General features: G+C 39.2%; 1 protein-coding gene and 1 non-coding gene across 3 annotated transcripts in view; one reads left to right on the forward strand and one right to left on the reverse strand.

Annotated features, from left to right (window-relative positions):
* GIPC2 (GIPC PDZ domain containing family member 2) overlaps nucleotides 1–24,511 on the forward strand; it is a 90,155-nt gene that overhangs the window by 14,743 nt on the left and 50,901 nt on the right. The window contains exons 2-3 of one of the 2 annotated variants that reach the window (XM_036832622.1): nucleotides 13,972–14,157; nucleotides 23,879–24,059. In XM_036832622.1, coding sequence (XP_036688517.1) covers nucleotides 13,972–14,157; nucleotides 23,879–24,059 — 367 coding nt within the window. The remainder of the gene's footprint in view (nucleotides 1–13,971; nucleotides 14,158–23,878; nucleotides 24,060–24,511) is intronic. The other variant, XM_036832630.1, reaches the window with a different exon arrangement.
* Nucleotides 18,816–18,922, reverse strand: LOC118887060. The gene has a single exon (XR_005017877.1). It is a non-coding gene; the product is annotated as a U6 spliceosomal RNA (small nuclear RNA).

The following is a 24,511-nucleotide window of genomic DNA, read 5'->3' on the forward strand; positions in this document are numbered from 1 at the left end:
GAACATTTAGAGCTCATTTTCAACTCTCCCCACACTCGTTAAATCTCCTAGAATCTTTTTTTTAAAGTTAGTTGGAAATTTAAAAAAATTTTTATTTTAAAATTTTTTATTTTTAAAATGTCTTTATTATTATTTTTACAGTAAGTCCTTGTTGGTTATTTATTTTAAATATAACAGTGTGTACATGAGTCTCCTAGATTCTTTTTTTTTATATAATGAAATATTTTCTTTTTTTAAAAAATTTATTTATTTATTTATTTATTTATTTTTGGCTGTGTTGGGTCTTCATTGCTTCGCCCTGACTCTCTCTAGTTGTGGTGAGCGGGGGCTACTCCTCATTGCGGTGCACAGGCTTCTCATTGTGGTGGCCTCTCTCGTGGTGGAGCACAGGCTCCAGGCACGCAGGCTTCAGTAGTTGTGGCATGCGGCCTCAGCAGTTGTGGCTTATGGGCTCCAGAGCACAGGCTCAGTAGTTGTGGTGCACAGGCTTAGTTGCTCCGTGGCATGTGGAATCCTCCCGGACTGGGGCTCGAACCCGTGTCCCCTGCACTGGCAGGCGGATTCCCAACACTGCGCCACCAGGGATGTCCCTCCTAGATTCTTAATTGTGCTCAAGTCACGGACACTGACTTCCAAGAAGCTTCTGGAGAAGATTACTTACATGCTAAGGGATAGAGGAAGAACTCTACCACTGCCTTTCCTCAACATGCAAATCATGTTTTTCCTTTTATCCCATGTTGTCTAGTCTTATCATCCTGAAAAGGGAACATGCTTATTTGATCTGCTTCATAGAAGAAGCATTATAAATAGATGGCCATGTAACTTATATTTCCTACCCAGACACTTCACAGAGTGAAAAGGAAGGTTGTAATAATTACTCTGGGACAGCAGGGGTAAACTAGGACCCAGAGTCCCTCTAATTATAGAAAAGGAGAAAAAAAAAAATGCGATGTGAGAAAGTTTATCATACATTTGCTAATTAAGCACCCACCACACACAAGCCAGTTTCCTAGGCAGTAAGGAAGGTTGTGAATGGTAGGCATTTAGGGAGGGGGTGGGGAGAGGAGGCTGTGGGCATAAAAATAGAAGCAGGTAGTGAAGGCACAGTGTCAGCTCTAAGCTTGGAGCCAGGAGATGCTGGTACTCCTCGTCCTGGCTCTGGCTTGGTGACACATTCTTGGGAGTTGAGGATGGAGCCCTGCCAGCTTCTTCGGGAAGCTTCCTGACACTGCTGGGTCCTCCTCCCCTCTTCTCTAACTGCTCTGTCTGCTCCAGTCACAGGAGTCCTACAGGCAGGAAGGGCAGGAATGTTGGCAAGCGGAGGGTGGGAAGAAGCTGCTTTGTGAGAGTGGGGAGCGGGAGCTGGTCATGAACACCTGGGAGCAAAGGTGAGAGGCTCTCAGCCAGGGCTGTGACCAAGTGTCTCCGAGTCTGTGACAGGATTCTATTCCTGGCAGCTCCTCTCCGTGTCTTCCTGGGCTCTGTTCTTGGAGCTGTCTATCCCTGGGGTGGGAGGTGGCTTGAAATTGAGCAACCTGAACCTAGAAGAATCTTCACAGTCTCCAGACTCACGGCTAACCTCCCTTGTGCCACACCAGCCCCACCCATGGGTGAACTTTTCTATGCTTCTCAAACTTTCTAATCAGTAAGGGTCTAAGGTGGTCACTGAGTTTGCCTCCACTCCCTCACCCCAACCCTTTGTCACCTCTCATCTAGGGAACGCTGTAGTACATTTTCCTTTGTCCCCTCTTGCCCTGTCACTCTGCAGTATGTTTTTCTAACGTCTTTCAGGTGTCCTAGTTTAGAATAAAAATCAATTGCAATCTTTCACTCCCTCAAGTCGTTGATAGTTTCTTGCATGACCCATTTTCTTCATAAAGTGCTCATCTCTTTCTGTCAGAATTTCTGTTCTGGGGAATAGTAAGGAATAGATCACCCCCCTGCATCACTCCCGTCTTGACCCCTGAGTGGCTCCCCATGCTTGCTTTCCAATTTTTCATGATTTATTTGGGTAGCTTTTATTTAGTTAGTTAGTTATTGAAATATAATTCATTTACAATGTTGTGCCATTTGGGTGGATTTTAAATATCACATACCTTGTAGACATTTCATTGTAAGAGTTATAATAAGTCTGCTTCCTCGTTAATATGAACAGGGTGCTTGCTACGTGAGCATTCTGCCAAACAAATTTTAAAATTTTGTTTAAGGACCCTTTGGGGATCTAATGGCTTTTTTTTTTTTTTATAATTTGTATATTTGGTAAACTGGAAAGTTTAATCACAGGTCTCTTTACTAATAATTGTAATTTATAATGTTATGTCTCACAAACCACTCTACTGCATTCTCGGATGTAAAACGTCTCCTGTTATATCAAGAGTTTCTCCTTCCCTTTTGAGGTTCTCTTCCAACTTAAGTGTCAAACAAGAGGAGGCTTTTAAGAAGATAAGTGGTTTAAAAAAAAAAAGAAAAAAGAAGATAAGTGGTTTAGAAACCTGGAAAATTTGCAACAGCACCTGACACGGGGAACAGCAGTGATTTATGATGTCTTTCAAATTGGCATGTAACCTTGCAGCATTATTAGACCAGGCTAAAGCTCAGATATCTCCTCTGACCTGAAGTATAGTTTGGAAGAGGATGGATATATATAGCTATACACATTTGATTTATCTTACTCCTTGGGTTAGTGTCGGTGTAATGTCCGCAAAAGCAAGACTAAAACCTATCTCTATTCTTTTAACCTTTTCGTGTTTCAAGAATTGCTTTGTGATTGCCTTTCTTTGATACATAGTTGCTTTGATTAGATTTCATTAACAAAGGAAAATGTTCTTTCTGTTACTCTGGGAAGTCATTTGGCAGATTAAAAAATGTGATTTGATTTTCTTTTTGGGGGAGGAGATAAAATTATTTTTGTCACATTATTTTGCCCATTAAAAACACTGGGAAAAAATGTGGTTGTACCAGAGAAGGAACAGTACAAAGGATGATTCACCTTTTATTTAAGACTTGCCACTGCTGACCCAGGACAGCTAATTTAGAAGTGAATCATTTATAGAAAGTTCTACATAGTTCCGAGGCAGGGCTTTGTACAATATCCTCATGAAGGTCTAAATAGAGCATACAGTATCAGGTTTCTAAATATCTGTCTTGTTGCCAATTTTATATCTTTTCCAAACTGAAACTTTTTTTCTAGATGACTGTAGCCATTGACAAGGTGAAGGCAAAGGCACTGGATTTATAAAATAATGTATATTTAAAAAAACAAATCTTAGAAATTTGTTACATGTGTTATACTGGGAAAATAATAGGCATGAGATCTTAAATGTCTGTGTTTAGTTACATTCATTTCTTTGGGTTATGGTCAGTTTTAAAATTAACTGGAAGAAATCATTTAAAATTACTTATTTACAGTAAATCAAATTAAACAATGTATTAATATTTTGATATTTACTAATCACATAATACACTTGACTTTGAAAAACTTTTTATTTTAAATTTTTTTTTAATTTAATTTTTGGCTGCGTTGGGTCTTTGTTGCTGTGCGCGGGCTTTCTCTAGTTGCGGCGAGCGGGGGCTACTCTTCGTTGTGCAGGCTTCTCATTGTGGTGGCTTCTCTAGGCTTGCGGGCTTCAGTAGTTGTGGCGCACGGGCTCAGGAGTTGTGGCTCGCGGGCTTTAGAGCTCAGGCTCAGTAGTTGTGGTGCATGGGCTTAGTTGCTCTGTGGCATGTGGGATCTTTCTGGACCAGGGCTCGAACCCGTGTCCCCTGCATTGGCAGGCGGATTCTTAACCACTGCAACCACTGCACCACCAGAGAAGTCTTACATCTGACTTTTCAAGTCCAATTACAAATAGCTCCTTTTTGTAAGCTGTCTTCACTCCTTTTAAGAAGTGGGTGGTTTAATAAATAAACAGTGTATTTGGCTCCGCATAGAGCAAAAACTTAGTAGTCTCTGACTTCTAGGAGTTTTAAGTTTAAAGCCAAGTTTATATTTACATCACAGCTATGGTATCATGGGGTTAGAGAAAGCACAGAAGTCTGAATTCCAGTTTTGACTCTGTCATTCACTAGCTCTGTGACCTTAGACAAATCGTGTAAGGGGGTTTGAGCTGGTTTTCTCTTCTACACAGCATGAAGTGATGCTTGTCCTCATGACCTGATGCACATGGATTAGCTGAGCTAATGCTTTAGGAGGTGATCAGCAACTTGGATGTCTCTATGTAGATATGAGGTGTCAGAGAGGCAACATTGTAGGGGAAAGAGCTTGGAATTGGACAACCAGGGTTGGAGTTATATTAGCACCAAATACTACTTAATCACAAACTATTTTATCTCTTTAAATCTTTATGTTCTAATCTGTATAGTATATGGGTATAGTAATAACTGTCACATAGAATTGTTGTAGGATTAAATGAGGTAGTATGTGAAAATGCCTGGTGCACATAAGTGATCAATTAATGTTGATGAGACCTCAATTTTTATTTTATTTTTGTTCTTCCAGACCTTTATCTCCCCAGTTCCTTCACTTTTACAGTGCTCTACTAGAAGTGGGACCCAGTCTCCAAACTGGGTAGAGCTGAGAGGGATGAGCAGGTGTCTCATTCCATGAATGTCATTGAAGAATTGTTTGAGTTCTAGAATTTCCTTTATACAACACATCTACCATATATTTTGCGGAATCATGTAGGATAAGACTCTCAGCTTTTGGGAAGAGTTTTGAGTAATGTAATCCTGTCACTCTGGCTTGCCTAGAATTACTTCCTTCTGTTCAAGCACTCAGGGTAAGTGGGTGATCTTTTCTCCTCAATAATTATCCTTAGTTTCAGGTTGTTCTTAATTCCTGCTATTTTAAGGGCAATTAACTAGACGGAAGTAAAATCTTTTTTCTCTTTTTGAGAAACAGTCTGTGAGGCTTAGATAATAAGAATAACCCAGATAGGGCCTTGGTCATTAACAAAGAAAACATAATCCAAGTGGTATTCTCGTGTATAAAGATGGTGGTATTAACTCCTGATGAAAGTATGGTTTAGTTAATTACTATGTTTATTATTATCCGCTTTCTCTTCTTTATTTTCTATAATGACATTGACTGATATTTCTATAATGCTTATTTTAGAAAAATATAAAGAGTTAACAAGGTTAGTAGATTGAGATGTAGGAAAGTAGTTGTATTAAAATATTTAGTAACACTGTTATTTTAGATAACCACAGGAGATAACTGTTCTAGTTGCTTATATTTATTTTTTAAAATTAATTAATTAATTAATTAATTTTTGGCTGCGTTGGGTCTTTGTTGCTGCGTGTGGGCTTTCTCTAGTTGCGGTGAGCTGGGGCTACTCTGATGTGGTGCGTGGGCTTCTCATTGTGGTGGCTTCTCTTGTTGCGGAGTACGGGCTCTTGGCACGCGGGCTTCAGTAGTTGTGGCACGTGAGCTCAGTGGTTGTGGCTCGTGGGCTCTAGAGCGCAGGCTCAGTAGTTGTGGCGCATGGGCTTAGTTGCTCTGAGGCATGTGGGATCTTCCTGGACCAGGGCTCGAACCCGTGTCACCTGCATTGGTAGGTGGATTCTTAACCACTGCGCCACCAATGAAGTCCCTAGTTGCTTATATTTAAAATCACATTCCAAATACTGTAATGCGAGCCACACAAGCCCATAATTTCTTCCAGAGATCTTTGGGACATGTGGAATGTTGGGCCAACTCAGTTCCTGTTTAAGGAAAGCATTAAACAAAAGGTTGGAAATGGACTTCCTGGAGTTTTAAAAATGAATTTGATGTGTTTTTGGAGAGATTTGCAACCTGTTTGTGGGCTAGAATATCTTTTGAAGCACTAATGACAAATGATTTATTTAACCCTATTCACCTAGCACACTCGTGGTATATATAATGGTGCCATCAGAGAAAAGGTAATATTAATTTATATTAATGGCTCTATACAGTAGTTCAGACTCTTATCATCCTAGCCATATTGAGTTTCTAGGGTGAATAATCATAACCATGTGATAAGAACTGAAAAATAGCTATTGAAATATAAATGCATGGTAAGAATATGGTCATGAGTTATACTCAACAAAAAAAGTTGAAGGATAATGTAATTTATGGGGGAACATGAAATCCATCCTGGTTATGACATCAAAAAGGAGCAAATCTAATTTTCAGGAAAAGTAATGCAATTTAAGCTGTCAAGCATAGGTGTAAATATTATTCAAGAAGCACCTGTATTCCAGGAATAATACTAATAATAACCTTTAGAGCTTTTTAGTTTAAAAAGCACTTTTTTTTTTTTTTTAAATTTGTTTATTTATTTATTTATTTTTGGCTGTGTTGGGTCTTCGTTTCTGTGCGCGGGCTTTCTCTAGTTGCGGCAAGTGGGGGCCCCTCTTCATCGCGGTGCGCGAGCCTCTCACTATCGCGGCCTCTCTTGTTGCGGAGCACAGGCTCCAGACGCGCAGGCTCAGTAATTGTGGCTCACGGGCCTAGTTGCTCTGCGGCATGTGGGATCTTCCCAGACCAGGGCTCGAACCCGTGTCCCCTGCATTGGCAGGCAGATTCTCAACCACTGCGCCGCCAGGGAAGCCCTAAAAAGCACTTTTATGTATAGTCTTTTATTGAGTTTTAGTAACAGCTGTGTGATGTAGACCAAGCTTTACGAATGCCAGGATGTACATGAAGACCAAGGAGGTCAAATGGCTGAGCTCACTGAGAGTACAGAGTTGGGACTAGATCCAGGTCTCTTACCTCTTAACCCATTGTTTCCTTCTTTCCTTTACTTCTATTTTTCTTTCTTTTTCACAACCATTACAAGTATACCATAGCTCCTCTCTAGATATCCATTTTGCTGATACTGGAAGTAAGGGGAGCTTTACTTTATTCTTGAGATTTTTGATAGGTATGAAATTAGGATAAGAATGCATATCACTTCAGTGCATTAAAGGAAACACAATTCACCATAGACCTCAGAGTTATCTTTTTTTTTTTTAAGGATAAAATGAGACAGTAGGTAGAAAGAACTTTTCAACTGTGAATTATGGGGAGTTCCCTGGTGGTCTAGTGGTTAGGATTTGATGCTTTCACTGCCGTGGCCTGGGTTTAGTCCCTGGTCCGGAAACTGAGGTCCCTCAAGCTGTGGGGTGTGGCCAAAAACAAAACAAAACCCCCCTGTGAATTATGAAGATACAAAGGATAATGATTCTATCAGTTAGAAATCTGTTGGTTGAAAGCAACAGAAAATCCAACCCACAATGGGTTGGTGAAATTATTGGCTTGTGTAACTAAACATTCTGGGATAGGGCTGTGTATCAGATAGGATGTTTTCAGCTGCAAGCAGCACAGAGCTAGTTCAACTGCCTAAGACAAATAACTTTCTATTTTACATAAAAGAGGCATAGTGGGTTCCAGAGCTGGTTAACAGAGCAACTCACCAAGTCAAGGACCTAGGTTCACTTGAAATCTTTGCGTTCTTGGCATTGATCTCTTCCTGCATTGATAGTCAGGTGGTGGTGGAAGTTTCTAGGTCACATACAGGTAAGGGAACATCCAGGGGAAGAGGGGATTGTCTTTTACTGTGTTTGTTTCTTAGGAATGAAAAAATACTTCCCTGAGGCTTCCTGGACGTCTTCCTCCCATGTCTTGTTGGCCAGGACCGGGCCACATGCTTACTCCTAAAATCACCACTTCTACTAGTCTAAGCCTTATGCCTGTAACACAGGAGGTGAATCATTTTCCTCCAAAGCACACACGAAGTATAGCTACCTGATATCGGAAGATTACCTTAGGAGATGAAAGGGGTGGACAACTTCCAGTGTCCATTACTGACTGCCTTTAGGTGAGGCTGGATCTAGAGTCTCTGCCCTTCTCCATGTGCCAGCTTTGTCCCCAGGGTCAGTCTTCTAATGTTGAAGTGACAGCTGCAGTAGTTAGATTTCACATCAGAGGGATAGAGACACCTTTCTAGGAGCTTCTGTGGAAAAGAAGATTCCTTCCCCAGAAACCCCAACAAATTCTTTCTTGTATGTTATTGGCTTAAGTTGGATTATGAATTAGTCATTAACTGATTTAAACCTAACTACGATTCATTTCTGATGGAACTGAGGATGGGTCACTCCTACCCAAGCTACCATATGGCTTAAAATGAGGAATGAAACTTGAGGGGGAAGGGGAATGGGTACTGTAGATATTGATGTCCAGCACAATAACAAATCTGGCCCCAAAGGGCAATAGCTTTCTCCTTTCATTAAGCCACATCTCCTATAAATCATGGTGACAGGCACGCAATAAGACAAATGTGACAATAAGATGAATCCTTACCTGCTAAAAGTTTACAAAGCAGCACATGGTAAGTTCCACAACAAATGTATGAAATTTAATAGGTATATAGAAGGTGAAGGAATAACATTAGCTTAGGGTGTTATTAGAAAATGTAGTTTAGTTAGACTTTATTGGATGGGGAAGATTTTGACAGATATGACTGGGTTTAGAAGTTGAGTTTAAGCTATGGCATTTTTGGCCGAGGGAGTGACATGTATAGTTACATGGAGATGGGAAAAATACAAAGTATAAAATTGTTAAACACATGGGATTCTAGAACAGAGCTGCCTAATATGGTAGCTGCTAGCCAAATATAGATATTGAGCACTTTAAGTGTCGCTAGTCCAAATTGAGATAAAATGCAAGGGTAAATATACACCAGATCTTAAAAACAACAACAAATGCTGGAGAGGGTGTGGAGAAAAGGGAACCCTCTTGCACCGTTGGTGGGAATGTAAACTGATACAGCCACTAAGGAGAACAGTATGGAGTTTCCTTAAAAAACTAAAAATAGAATTACCATATGACCCAGCAATCCCTCTACCAGGCATATACCCAGAGAAAACCATAATTCAAAAAGACACATGCACCTCAATGTTCATTGCAGCACTATTTACAATAGCCAGGTCATGGAAGCAACCTAAATGCCCATCGACAGATGAATGGATAAAGAAGTTGTGGTACATATATACAATGGAATATTACTCAGCCGTAAAAAGGAACGAAATTGGGTCATTTGTAGAGACGTGGATGGATCTAGAGACTGTCATACAGAGTGAAGTAAGTCAGAAAGAGAAAAACTAATATCGTATATTAACGCATATATGTGGAACCTAGAAAAATGGTACAGATGAACCGGTTTGCAGGACAGAAATTGAGACACAGATGTAGAGAACAAACGTATGGACACCAAGGGGGGGAAAGCGGTGGTGGGTGGGGATGGTGGTGTGATGAATTGGGCGATTGGGAAAAAAAATCTTAATAAAAATGTAACTCTCAATTTCGTTTTAAAAATAATTGATTATATGTTGAAATGATATTTTGGATATATGGGATTATATGAGGAAATTAGTTTCACCTATATCTTTTGTTAATGTGATTTTTAGAAAATTTAAAATTATGTAGCTTCTGTTACATTTATATTGAGTAGTACTGCTCTAGAAAGTGGAATAGTCATGAGAACTCCATCAATCTTATGAAAATTGGCAATGATGGTGGTAAAGCATCAAATATAGATACCCCAGAAGATGTTAAGGATTTCATTTTACAATGAAAAAACATCAGAAAGGTATATCTAATGGATGGATAATTTTCCTTATATGGTACCTTACCCTGAGTTTACTTTCTTTTGATTTAGTTTGTGCACCAGAGAGTATAAAAAATGACGTTAAGTACTACGTCGTACTACTTTTATCTAGTATATCTTTTCTCTAGTATATCTCTGTAACCAAGTATTTGTTAGAGGAACATTGATTATATAACCACTTCAGTGTTTCTTTTCTTGTATTGTTTTTTCTTTCTTTTAACATTAAACATTTATTAGCTGTGCTAATTGGATGAAGTCATAATTTTCTCATCCACAAAATGAGGTTAATAAAACCTGGTACACAGGTAGGTTTTATTAAACGAGGTAAGTGAATGTGCAGTGACATTCGGATATAAACCGAGCAGTGCACTGTGTTAGACATTGTAGGAGAAAGATGACTGAGATCTCGCCTCTCTGAGTGAGGGTGACAGATACGTGTTACACCAATTGGAGTTGAAGGCAAGGTGACTCAGACACTCGAATGAGGTGCTAGATTTAAACGTTGTGAGTGAAGTGGAAAGAGTGATTCCACCCGGGCAGTCACATTCCTACAGAGTCTCAATAGACAAGAGCATGGGGGTAGAGTTGGGGGTGGGCGGGCAGGCCTTTTAGATTTTGGATTGAAGAAAATGTATGAATGGAGGTAGGAAGCTTCATGATGTGTATTTGTGGTTCCTTTTTGGTTTAAATATCCAGGACTGTTATATTACAATTGGGTTATGTTGCCCCACTGTACCTCAGTGGAGCATCTACCAGCCTGGGAGTTCCTTGTGTATGAGGACTGGTCCTAGTCATCTTTGTACACCCAGCGTGCAGCACAGAACCTGACAAAAAGCACGTGTCCAATAGATGATTGTGAGTAGATGAATGAGCACGAACTTTGCAGCATTTAGAAAGCATTTCTTATTTTTCAGTTCAAAATGCAGTATCTACGAGGAGTATTTGAATCTCTAGACTTTATGACATACAGATGTATTTGCTGATGGCTGGGCATTGAGATCATGTGAGTGATAGGTTTTTATCCTCCCTTGAGGAACTGATCTGAAGTTGCGGAGCTTTAGTTACCTGCTGCTACAGAGGGCTCTTACTCCACCTCCCAGGGACCATTACATTTCTGCCGGTTTTCAACACAACTTTCTGTGGAGCTCTATTCCATGGCTCTACTCCTTCCAGGAAAGAAAACCCCGATGCCTTGGCTGCCAACTTCTGGCTGCCCGAAGTGGAACGTTATTCTGCAGGGGAGGAAGCACAGTGGGAAAGGGTTATATCTACAGGAAATCTAATATTTGCTCTGTAGTGAAGCATGTGAAAAGATTGAAAGAAAGGAAGTAGCTTAGTAGCTAGAAGTTCAGTTTGTGTGGGATTTCCTGTTTGGGGCTTTTTCCCCTACCCTGTTTTATCATCATTATGTTTTAATGTTTTATTTCCTGTCTACTTGGTAAGTTGCTTTTTTATAAATTAATTTTTATTGGAGTATAGTTGCTTTACAATGTTGTGTTAGTTTCTACTGTACAGCAAAGTGAATCAGCTATACGTATACATATATGTCCCCTCTTTTTTGGATTTCCTTCCCATTTAGGTCACCACAGAGCATTGAGTAGAGTTCCCTGTGCTATACAGTAGGTTCTCATTAGTTATCTATTTTATACATAGTATCAATAGTGTATATATGTCAATCCCAGTCTCCCAATTCATCCCCCCGCCTTCCCCATTGGTATCCATACGTTTGATCTCTACGTCTGTGTCTCTATTTCTGCTTTGCAAATAAGATCATCGGTCTACTTGGTAAGTTGCTTATTAGTGGTGGTTGGGATCCACTATGAGCACCATTAACAGATTTTCATGGGAAAAAACGACAAGGAGAAAACTGTTCTACTCACTTTCCATCATTTTGAGAAAGGAAGCCAGAAAAGCTGTTTTCTATGCATACTACCTCCCCCTGACTAACCATGATTAATGATTTTTGTTAGTGGACTAATTATACCACTGACTTCACAACTGGAATAAGAAATAGGAGCCATTATTGGCTTAAATGACTCGCCGCCCCCCGTGAATAATAAAAATTTAACACCAGTGAGTATTTGCAAAGAGTAACTATAAAGCCGAATATATTATGTCTTCATCGGGACACAAAGGTTAACAACCCTTTGTGTTAAAGGCCCACCAGTTAGAACAGCTCACTACAGACCTGGGTGAAAAGAGGAAAGGGCGGCGGCAGTAGTTCTTCCCTGTGGACGTTAATTCTTCTGTACCTTTGGCCTCTTCCTCGTCCTTATCACTAGTACCTTTCATATACCTCTGGGATTTGATAGGGGCTTTGCCAACCTTGCTGGACCTCTAACTGTAGAGCAGGGAGAGCTGTTCCAATTCAGACATATTTTGATAGGGCTTAAAAAGCCATTTAACAAATAGTAATTGCACAGTTTCTGGGCTTCCAGAGGCTTATGGATGCATTAAAGCTCAAGGTTCCAGGGGAATCAGGAATGGTGTGAAACTCAGGGAGGTTGGGAGAGGGTTGGAAGTGAGGGCTGAAGCAAGTCTCAGGGATGGAGGAAAGGCTGACTGTATCTTTGGCAAACGTCACTTGATAACAAAAGGTAAAAATTTTCATTTAGCCATTTTGATATAAAAAACCTGTATTAGGGATTTCCCTGGCGGTCCAGTGGTTAGGACTCTGTGCGTTCACTGCCGAGGGCCCCCACCACCAAAAGAAAGTTTTGTTTGGTATGTAGATGGTACTCAATAAATATTTATTTATTGAACTTAATCTTTTTTTTTTTTTTAAGATTTTATTTATTTTTGGCTGCATTGGGTCTTCTTTTCTGCATGCGGGCTTTCTCTAGTTGCGGTGACCGGGAGCTACTCTTCGTTGCAGTGCACAGGCTTCTCCTTGCAGTGGCTTCTCTTGTTGAGGAGCGCGGGCTCTAGGCGCATGGACTTCAGTAGTTGTGGCACTCGGGCTCAGTAGTTGTGGCGCATGGGCTTAGTTGCTTTGCTTGGCATGTGGGGTCTTCCTGGGCTAGGAATTAGACCCATGTCCCCTGCATTGGCAGGCGGATTCCTATCCACTGTGCCACCCGGGAAGTCCCGAACTTAATCTTGAAACCAATGGCATGTTCTTAACCCTCCTTCTCCTCTTCCATTTTGTATCTGGGCCTCACAAATTACCCAAATTATGGTTGGCAAACTTAAGAGTAGCACTGCAGATTTTAGTAAAATGAATTGTATTTTTGAAGGAAAATGAGGTCAAATAAAGACTGGGTAAACGTAAGAAGTCCCTTTAAAACCTCCACACAACTTCTCACCATTTCAGTCTTTCTGTTTCTACCATTAAGTGAATTTGATCAAGTTGCATTAGCCTCTCCAGACCTCAGTTCCCCCTTTCTTAAAGCCAAGGGATTGGGACTTCCCTGGTGGCGCAGTGGTTAAGAATCTGCCTGCCAACTCAGGGGACACGGGTTCGAGCCCTGGTCCGGGAAGATCCCACATGCCGGGGAGCAACTAAGCCCGTGCGCCACAGCTACTGAGTCCGTGCTCTAGAGCCCATGAGCCACAGCTACTGAGCCCACATGCCACAACTACTGAAGCCCACACGCCTAGAGCCCGTGCTCTGCAACAAGAGAAGCCACTGGATTGAGAAGCTCACGCACCACAACAAAGAGTAGCCCCCGCTCGCTGCAACTAGAGAAAGCCCGTGTGCAGCAGTGAAGACCCAATGCAGCCAAAAATGAATAAATAAATAAATAGATTTATTAAAAAAAAAAAGCCAAGGGATTGGACTAGTCGAGGTCCATTTTAGACATGTTTTAGACATTTTTGTTTTACTACCTCATTCATTAATTACTTTCTTAAGCACAAAAATGAAAAATGAATAAAAATTTCCTCATTTAAAAAAGCGAATTTTCCAAAATAGTCTTGCCTATGTTTTCACTGTGGTATACATATCATGACCTCACTTTTGGGAACACAACCTTCGATGTCAGCATTGTAAATGGCAAGTAACATAGGAGTGTAAACCGCTACGAAGTTGGTGAGACCTGAGCTTGAATCCTGGCTCTGACAAGTACTATCTTTGTGACCTTAGACAAATTGCTTACTCTCATTAAGTCTCGATTTTCTTATTGGTAATATGGAGATGATAATGTATTTATAAAGCTATTGTGAGGATTAAATATGATAATGGATATAAATTGCTTAACACAGAGCTTGGCCTATAGGAAACAGTTCATATCGCCTAATGTTAATGATATAACTGCTTACATCATAAATTGAGGACTATTTCACTCAAGTATTTATTAAATAAACTAATGATCAGAATGTTTTCCGGTAGAAACTGACCTAAAATATTTCTTTCTCTTTGCAGATCTTATATTGCACTTTAAATACACCTAAAGTTGACATGGGAAAACTCTTAGGAGCACAGATAGGTCTTGAAGATTTCATATTTGCCCATGTGAAAGGGATCAAAAAAGAAGTGAATGTGTATAAATCTGAGGATTCACTTGGTCTCACCATTACAGATAATGGTGCTGGCTATGCTTTTATAAAGGTAAGTCTTAAAAAATAACTGTGTGACTTAACTAAGGGTAACATATAATCTATATTATATGAAAATCTACCAGGTCAAAGAAAGTTTGAAATGATCTTTGGAGTGAGAGCTGACTCGACAGCGATGGATAGATTGGTAATGTTTCCTTTAAAAAATGTTTCAAAGACACTATTCTTTTTTTTAAAAATTAATTTATTTTATTTAATTTATTTTTGCTGGGTTGGGTCTTCGTTGCTGCGCACAGGCTTTCTCTAGTTGCGGTGAGCGGGGGCTACTCTTCGTTGCGGTGCACGGACTTCTCATTGCGGTGGCTTTTCTGTTGAGGCGAGCGGGGGCTTCAGGAGTTGCCGTGTGCGGGCTTAGTTGCTCTGCAGCATGTGGGATCTCCCCGCACCAGTGCTCGAACCGCGTCCCCTGCGTTGGCAGGCGGATTCTTAACCACTGAGTCACCAGGGAAGTTCCAACACCATTCTTTGGTTTACTCTTTCCTTGAATTTTTTTTTTTTTTTGATTTTTTTTTCCTTCAGATTAAACTTCCTCTAGAATTTAGCATTTACTGAAAAGGAAAGCCTGGCTCTGGTGCCTACTTATCCTCATGGGCTCTTGTAGGTCTGTTGCTCCTCAACATGTGGTGACTTCCATGCTGATTTCCATTGATTTTGTGTTATTTCCAAGTGCACATATTTTTGACCACCTTATTTACTTTAAAAAAATGCTCTTCAAAAATATCTGAACTATATACAGTTGACTGTTTAACCACACAGGTTTGAACTGTGTGGGTCCACTCAGATTTTTTTCAGTAGTAAATATTACGGTGTAATGCAGTTCAGGGTTGGTTGAATCTGTGGATGCAGAACTGTGAATATGGGGAACTGTTCACACGGTGGGATTTTTTACCAGGACTTTCCATTGCATAGAAGGTCAGCACCCTTAACCCCTGCATTGTTCAAGGGTCAACTGTAATTACTTTATCTAAATACAAAGAACAATATAGAGCTGCAAAGGCAAAAGAAGGAAGTTTGAAATGGTATGAAAAACTGTTAAGAACTGAGAATGGTGAAAAGATTCATCTCTTAAATAACAATTCTATTATTGTAATAAGTAGTTGTGTTTTTTTGTTTTTTTGGGTGTTTTTTGGCCGTGCATTACAGCTTGTGGGATCTTAGTTCCTTGAAATCCCCGGCCCTCGGCAGTGAAAGAGCCGAGTCCTAACCATTGGACCACCAGGGAATTCCCTGTAATAAGTAGTTGTAATAACACTGACTTATATTGAATGCTTGTCAGGTACTAGACACTTTGCATACGTTTTCTCATTTTAATGCTCACAACAATTCCATTTGGTATCATGTTTTCTTTTTAATTACTTTTTTGTTGAGATGTAACAGATGTACACCTTTAACGAATGTTTACAGATCTGTGTAAACACCACCCAGAGTAAGGGAAATTTCATTTCCATCACCCAGAAGGCTCCCCTGTGCTCCTTCTCGGTCAATACCCTTCCCCCACAAAGGTAGCCACTATTTTGACCTCTATCACCATAGTTTTGCTTGTTCTTGTACTTCATGAAAGTGGAATCACATATTATGTACTCTGCTGTTTCTGGCTTTTGCTCACATGTCTGTGAGGTTCATCTCTGGGTAGGCACTATTATCAACTGTTATAGATGTAGAAACAGGTTTGGGAAGGTTAAGCAGCTTGCCCAATGTTATGCAGCTGGACAAATTCAGGATTTGAATCCAAGCGATCTGACTCCAGAGCTGGCAATCCTACCCACTGAGCTTAGAATTAGTGATAAAGTTTCATGCCTTTTTTTGGTCCAAATCCTTGATTTGCTGATGCATTGTCATCATTGAAAAAAATAGCCTTAGGGAAGTTATCTTCTTAACTGTAAATAGTACTTTATTTAACTTCCCACTTGATAGAACGGCTATTTTTAGCTCTGCAAAAGATATGACTCTGCTGAAGGTTGAGTGGGTGACCAAATGGAAAATCCGTGAGTTGGGAAAGTCATGTGGGATTATCTGGGGGAAGCTCAGGACATGAGGTACATGGAGCAATGCCATTCTAATGTCAGCAGGGAAGGGCTTGGAAGTTTTGCAAACACGCATGAGTGTTTTAGACCTTAGCCTCTGATGTCCAGGGCTTGTGTTTCTATTTTTTTATGCCCCTTCAAACATGTGCCTGCCTCAGATTACTAGTCACTAGGCCTGTGGGGACAGAGAACATGGTGTCAAAGAGAAAGTGGAGCCTAAGCCAAACCTCCAATTTACAGTTCAACTTAGAAGAGAAATGAATATCATACTGTGTACAAGGTTGATATGATTTTTTAAAAATTGTGGAGGGCATGATTTCAGACTTATTGAAAGAGTCTAATAACACAAAGAACTCACATGATACCCTTTACTCAAAAAACTTTTACCATTTGCCACATTTGCTTTATTCTCTTAAACACAACACGTATGTGTGTGTATATGTACACACACATATACATATATGTAATTTTTCCTGAGCCATTGGAAAAAGTGGAGTGCATATATTATGTCTCTTTATCCAGTAATACTTCAGAATGTAGTTTCTAAGAACAAAGATATTCTCTTTAATATACCTACAGTACAGTTATGAAATTCAGAAAACCTAACAGCGATACAATACTGTCAATCTAGTGTCCATATTGCAATTTTATCAGTTGTCCTAGCAATGCATTTTTTTCCTGGTATAAGTCCAGTACAGGATCATGTATTTCATTTAGTTATCATGTCTTTTTAGTCATCTTTACTCTAGAATAGTTCCTCAGCCTTTTACAGGATATCCCTCAATTTGGACTTTTCTGATGTCTCTTCATGTTGTGAAACAGGTTATTATGCATTTTTGGCAGGAAAATTAGATAAGTGATGTTGTGTCCTTCTCAGTGTATTACCTCAGAAGGTGCATTTTATTGGTTTGTCTCATTATTCATGATGTTAATTTTTTCCCTTGTGTAAGGTAGTATCTGCTAGTCTTATTCACTGCAAAGTTATATTTTCCTTCGTAATTAATAATTTGTGGGGAGATACTTTGAGATTATGTATATATCTTGTTCTCTTACTTGCACCCCACAAATTTAGCATCTATTGATGAGTCTTGCCTGACTTGGTCTTTAATGGTTGCAAAATGGCGGTCTTTCTAATTCCATCATTTCCTATATATTTTAAAAAAATATTCTATTGTAATAAAGCACTCCACTTATTTATTATCTATTAGCAATGGACACATGATTTTTAAATTAATTTTTATTGGAGTATAGTTGATTATACAATGTTGTGTTAGTTTCTGCTGTACAGCAAAGTGAATCAGTTATACATATACATAAATCCACTCTTTTTTAGATTCTTTTCCCATGTAGGTCATTACAGAGTATTGAGTAGAGTTCCCTGTGCTATACAGTAGGTACTTATTTGTTGTCAGTTTCTTATTCAGTGGGTCCATTACCATCATTTATTTTGATGCTCCAATTTCCTGAGATTTGTCCTGCAGGAGTCCTTTTCAGCTGGATCCTGTATCCTTTTGACCTGCCTCCCATTATTTTATTGAGCAATTCCTTCCTTCTGGTACAACAAGATGTTCTACGATCATCTTTTTTTTTTTTTTTTAAGTTTAATTTTTATTTATTTATTTATTTATGGCTGTGTTGGGTCTTCGTTTCTGTGTGAGGGCTTTCTCTAGTTGTGGCAAGTGGGGGCCACTCTTCATCGCGGTGCGCAGGCCTCTCATTATCTCGGCCTCTCCTGTTGCGGAGCACGGGCTCCAGACACGCAGGCTCAGTAATTATGGCTCACGGGCCTAGTTGCTCCGCGGCATGTGGGATCTTCCCAGACCAGGGCTCGAACCCGTGTGCCCTGCACTGGCAGGCAGATTCTCAACCACTGCGCCACCAGGGAAGCCCCACTACGATCATCTTTTATCTTCTTTTCCCCAGGCTTGGAATCAACCATTCTTCAAGGAGCTCTCTTTTTTAGTGAGGATGGGTATTTCAAAATCAAGATCTGAAGCTGGTTGCATGCATTCATTGCTACCTGAGTGTCAGTGTTTCTAGGTCCTTTCAGTTACCACAGAAAGGGTTAGAAAACATGTATTTTAGGAATTATGATTTCATAATTATGCCTCCAATTCCAGTCCTGCCCCACAAGGTTCTACCTTGGCTTCCCTACTAAAATATTTGCTCTCAAAATTATTGAAATATTTACTTATTTCCTTAGTTCTACAATATACATAAAATAGTTTCAGAATTGCTGTATTCGTACTCTGAAAAATCTATTAAGAGTTCAAGATTTGTATGCATTTTTTGTCTTTAAATGTATGTACACAAAGTATTCTCTTCAGGAGTTAACTTGGAATAGGTTCTCACTTGCCCCGCCTTCCGCCACCCCATGATTTTTATTCATTTGAAATACTGTTGAATCCATTTGCTTCTCTTCAAATTGAGTTTGAGTTTTTCCTCTCATGTTGATTTAATTTTCTGAGTATGTAAAATGGTTTCAAAAGTTAAAACTATAATAAAAGATGTATTCAGAGATGTCGCTCCTTCTGTGATCCCCATTACTCATTTTCCCCACTCCTTAAAGTAATCAATTTTGTTAATTTCTGGCTCACTCTTCCAGTGTTTTTTGCCAAGATAAGCAGAAAAAGTGTAATGTTCCAAGAGTTCGCATGTCATCCTTGTTTGGGGACTATGCTAATCTTCTCTGTATGGTTCCAATTTTAGTGTATGTGCTGCTGAAATGAGTACTTGATATGCTTTTAGCAGTGGCTGGAAGTCAGTGAAGGTTGATGTAAGAGGACAGTGTAGTGGGGATTCAGACAAGGGTGAGGAGGAAGGAGTCCATGATTAGGAAGGCAATGCAGTGTGGTGCATAGGACCATGGGCTTTAGAATCAGGCCTGCTTTTGGTCTTGCTTCAACCATTTATTTACTTGCTGTGTAACCTTGAGCAAGTCATTAAAGTCATTTCTGTGCCTTCTCTCAAATGGAATATTAGCACTTACTTTATAGGATTATTTGGGTATAAACTGATGACACCTCTGAAATGTTTGATAGTACTTATAATTGATAACTAATACCTTAATAATAGCAACAACAACAGATCATCACATAATTAGGAGATGGGATCGACGGAAGAGAAATGTATTTACTAGTACCGCATGGTTCTCACTGATAAGCCTCTTCAGGTGGAAAGACAGCAGACTTAAACATTTATAACTTTTGTACCCAAGTCTTAACATTTCCCAGGAAAATGTATATAAATAACTTAATCAGAAAAATCAGAGTATACTTACAACAAACTCTACAAATTCCTAAAATAGTTCCAAGACCAGAGTTGACGTACATTGTGTATAAAGGGCCAGGTAGTGAATATTTTAGGCTTCATTAAATTTTAGGGTCATACAGTCTTTGTTGCAACTACTCAACTCAACGTTGTAGCACAGAATTTATATACGATACTTAAACTATGAGCATAGGTGTCTTTTAGTAAAATCTTATTTATGGACACTGTAATTTGAATTTTGTATAATTTTCACATGTCACAGATATTCTTTTATTTTTTCCCAACCATTAAAAAAGGTAAAACCATTCATAACTCATGGGTCGTATAAAAACAAGTGGTAGGCCAGATTTGACCTATGAACCGTTGTTTGCTGATCCCTAGTTTAACAGAAGAGAATACTTTTAGATTCAAAATAAAAATAAGGGCTTATAGTATGCAATTAAGAAATGAAAACCTAAGTTGATTTAGAATTGAAATAACTTATAAATAACCACAGAACTGTCATTTTCAGAATATCTTCTTATAGAAATCTGTATGATTTGGGATACTTTTACTTTACTAGAACTAAATCACATTTTAGCATGATCCTTTGAGAAATATGGTACTCGTATATTTCTAATATTTTGATTATTTAATTATCCAGAACTAATAATTGTACAAGGTCAAGGGACTCAGGGGGCGGGTGCGGGGGCAGTTCTGGGACGGAAGGTAGGATCTCTGAGAAGAGGCATGTAAAGCAAGAATAGAAGTGGTGATCTGAGAAAAGAGGTAATATTTGAGATCTGGAGGCCATGATATAGATGAAGAACAGCTTTAGTAGAGGTAAGAAAAAGTAAAGTAGGAGGGTGGGGTTTGTAAAAAAAAAAAAAAAATAGTTCAAAGGTGATAGGTCACCTTTTTCCAGTTTTATTGAGGTATAGCTGACATATAACATGGTGTAAATTTAAGGTGTACAATGTATTGATTTGATACACTTACGTATCGTAAAATGATTATCAAGGTGATAGATCATCTTGGATAACTACAACCCCAAACTCTGGTCTTGAGTCAGAAGATCTTGAATTCTTCATGTGACTTTCTTTCTTTCTTAACCAGACATTTGGGTTAGTTAGATCTGTTTGATTGGGAGTGTTTTGAGGAAAGAGCATGATGTCTCATAATTATACCACCTCTGTTTGAAAAGCAGTTCTCTTATTCATTAGCTGTGTTATTTTGGTTAAGCCATGTCATCACTGTGCTTTGATTTCCTCATTCACTAAAGGAATATTAAATATTTCCCCTCCCAGGCTTGTTAGGACTAAATGAAATAGCTATTTACAGTTGTTAATCTGCATGTTTATTATTATGAACAAGGTTTTAGGACAGTGTTTGGAGGGTCAGCAGCAGAGACTCAGAGTTGCTGACCATGTGGGCAGGGTCGGCTCAAACAACCTCGAGTCAGTGCTTAAGACTTTGAGGATGGTGGGATGCCACCCTAGAGTTCTGCTGATCTGTGATGAGAAGATAGAATTTTGTAACTATATGGGATGAGTTAATAGAAGTTAATATAATAACGGTCTGAAATGTTTGGGAACCTCTAAGTTTAATAATATTGTAAATTCTACCTTCCAAAAATATTTAATGTTGTCTTCACATTTTGCAGCATCAAGCTCCAAAGCCAGATGAGAGAAAGTTCTAAGTATTGAAGAGAATGATATTAAGTAACTCAGTAAATATAAATATAGAATTAATGCCTCTTTTTTCTTCCTGGTCCTTTGTGCCTGAGTAGCACTTTTAGCAATATTATTAATCTCTGTCAAGTTATGGTATGATTATTAAAGTATATTAAATTGCAGAAACTTGTCTCAGTTGCTACCTCATTCTTTATTCTATCTATTTAGGAAGCTAAGGCTCAGGTCACCCACAAAATATATCATCAGTGTCTCCCACTTTGCCTCTATATCTGGTTCACCTTATGGTGCCCTTCTCCAAGTTTCTTATGTTGGTTTTCCTCTCTCTTCATCCCAGATTCTTATCCACTGGCCCTGATGATTACATATGCTTTGACTTTCCTCTTGCCCACCTGGATTCTCACCTTGCTACCTGCTGACTTCTGGTAACCGCCTTTCCTCCCTCTCTCTGGGCACCTTTCTTGTGACCTGTGGCTACTCATAGGCCCTGGTGACCCTAGATTTCTGTTACTCTGCCCTTTAATTTACTGGTAAGATTCATACATGTCTTTAAAGTCTTTCATTTAGTTTTATATAGTGCTTATTTTTAATAAAATTACAACAGTAAGTCTTAAACTAAAAATATGTGGAACTGAAATTTGTATGGTATAGTTGATCAAAGGAAAAAATAGGTTCAGAATGTATCAAGAAACAAATTAGAATAAAAATTAAGAAAGTCAGAGTTATAGATTTTCATATTCTCTAGTGACTTAAGAAAGGTTAGATGACAGAATATTAGATTTTTTTGCTTTGTTTCTTTAAACTCTAGTCTTTTGTTTAATCTCACTTATGTTTCTATGACAGTTTAGAAACTCCAGTTGTACTGAGTGGTTTGTTTTGGTTACCCTTGTTTGTTTCTCTAGTTTATGTGTCAAATATGGACTTACTAAAAAAAATTGTCACTTAGATTATGAAATTTCTGGGTTTTTTCCTTTAAAATTAACTACCTGTAATGACAATAATCTCCGTGTGAATAAGCATTATTGTGTCATTTGCATAAAGCCTATTAACAGTTATTACAATGAACATAGCAGTGTTCTTAAAATTGGGGGGTAAAAAAGAAACCCACTGTAAGTTTTGGTGTATTGTAATACAATTTAAAAATTAAAAATGCCCAACCTTTCTAGGTTAGTCTTCTACAACTTGTTTTTTCTTATGACAGTATTATGGAGATGTTGGGGTACTTGAGATCGGTTTGTCTCTCAACTCGTGGATGCAATGATCAATCCCCTGCTGACTCAGAAGATGTTGTTACTCCACCTGGCAAGAGTCGGGAATACACACACTTCAGTTACACAATAGCAGCAGCCCCTAATATTTCCAGCCTGTCATTCTCACAAAGGATTTGTGATGCCCGAGGCAGACGGTGGCCTGCATTTTGCCGTGTTCCTCACCGCTGTTGAAGAATTTGTACATCCTCTGTGGGGCTGTTACCTGTGCAGAGTTTTCTGGAGCTTCTGTCCCTAAAATCCTTTCAGAAATTCTTAGGATTATGTTAGGGAGTCTTACACCTCATCTTGAAACTCTGCACTACTGATGTATTGTACATACGTATGATAGAGTTAGGAAAGACCAATTTGATGTTTCTCCTTGGGTCCTAAGTTCTCCTCACCTAAAATACATGAATGAACAGTGATGGTATAACATCCTTCTCATTGGCTCCCCAACTGGTAACCACATCTGTCTCTTAAGTATCAATATTCTTAACTAAGGTTGTACCAATTCTTGTCCTGCATTTGTAACTAAGGTTTAAAAAACTGTAGCTGGGGGCTTCCCTGGTGGCGCAGTGGTTGAGAATCTGCCTGCCAATGCAGGGAACACGGGTTTGAGCCCTGGTCTGGGAAGATCCCACGTGCCGCGGAGCAACTGGGCCCGTGAGCCACAACTACTGAGCCTGCGCATCTGGAGCCTGTGCTCCGCAACAAGAGAGGCCGCCATAGTGAGAGGCCCGTGCACCGCAATGAAGAGTGGCCCCCGCTTGCTGCAACTAGAGAAAGCCCTCGCACAGAAACGAAGACCCAACACAGCTAAAAAAAAATAAATAAATAAATAAATAAATTTATTTAAAAAAAAAAACCAAAACAGAAAACTGTAGCTGGTAGAAAAAGCTCAAGCTTTATTCTGATGTAATGGGCCTCATGTTGAAATGATTCAACAATCATTTATGGAGGGACTTTTCTGTGCAGACGTTGTGCTAGGCACAGGGCAGTGGTGAAGAAGACCATCTCTGTCCCCAAGGATATTACAGTTCAGTAGTGGAGACTGAGAGATAAATGAGCAATTGCAGTATGGTTTGTTGAACTTGGCAAATTCCTTGATCTTCTGATCAAGACATGAGGCTCTCATAAAGGTTGTTAAAATTAATTGAGATGGCGAATGTAAAGTACCTAGCTTAGAGCTCAACTTATGTAGCAGAAAGTACTACAGAGACATGAGAATGGCACCTTACCTAGTCTTGGAGTGGGCTGGGAGGTGTCAGGAAAAGCTGCTCAGAGGAGCTGGTGACTGTGATGGAAGCTGAATTCTGAATGATAAAGAAGAATGGTTGGGAGTAGGATGGTTGTCTTTGTTGTTTGGGCTTCTGTCTTTAACTGAACATTAAACTGCCTTGTTGATATGTCAGTATATTGTATGTAATGTCTCAACAGCATGATAAGTAATGTTACACAGTGCTATTTTATATTAAGTATTACCCTTCATTTTCTTTCAGAGAATTAAAGATGGCAGCATAGTTGACTCAGTTAAAACAATCTGTGTGGGGGATCACATTGAAGCCATCAATGGAGAAACTATCGTTGGGTGGCGTCACTTTGATGTTGCTAAGAAGTTAAAGGAATTAAAAAAAGAGGAACTCTTTACCTTGAAGTTAATAGAACCTAAGAGGGCCTTTGGTAAGTCGGTTTGGCTTATCTTTCTCAGGGAAATGAGTACTGCGATATGGTGCCATGTGCTTTTGTATACCAGTTAAGAACATAGGAAGTGATAGATAAGCTCTACTTATAAGGAAAACAACCATTGAAGGAGAAAAAAATTACCTAGAAGGACATTTTCTTAAAAAGACATTTTGGAGTTATAAAGTGTCATGTATAGTGACTCAATTTGTTCCAAGCTCGAAGAACAGCACCTTGTATTGCGTTCATCTTGCCGAGCAGGGAGATTTTTGACTGAGCTCTCTAAACAGTGGTAACTGTCACTCATGGACCTCAACAGCAAAAATTTTAATTACACACAGAATTGATATTTAAAGTAGTTATTTGGTCTATTTTAAAGACTTCCTTCAATACTTTTCCTCCATTGGCATTTTGAACTTGGCAGTGTGGAATGGTATGAAATTGCTTCTACT

Source organism: Balaenoptera musculus, chromosome 1 (assembly GCF_009873245.2).
Source record: "Balaenoptera musculus isolate JJ_BM4_2016_0621 chromosome 1, mBalMus1.pri.v3, whole genome shotgun sequence".
Taxonomy (NCBI): domain Eukaryota; kingdom Metazoa; phylum Chordata; class Mammalia; order Artiodactyla; family Balaenopteridae; genus Balaenoptera; species Balaenoptera musculus.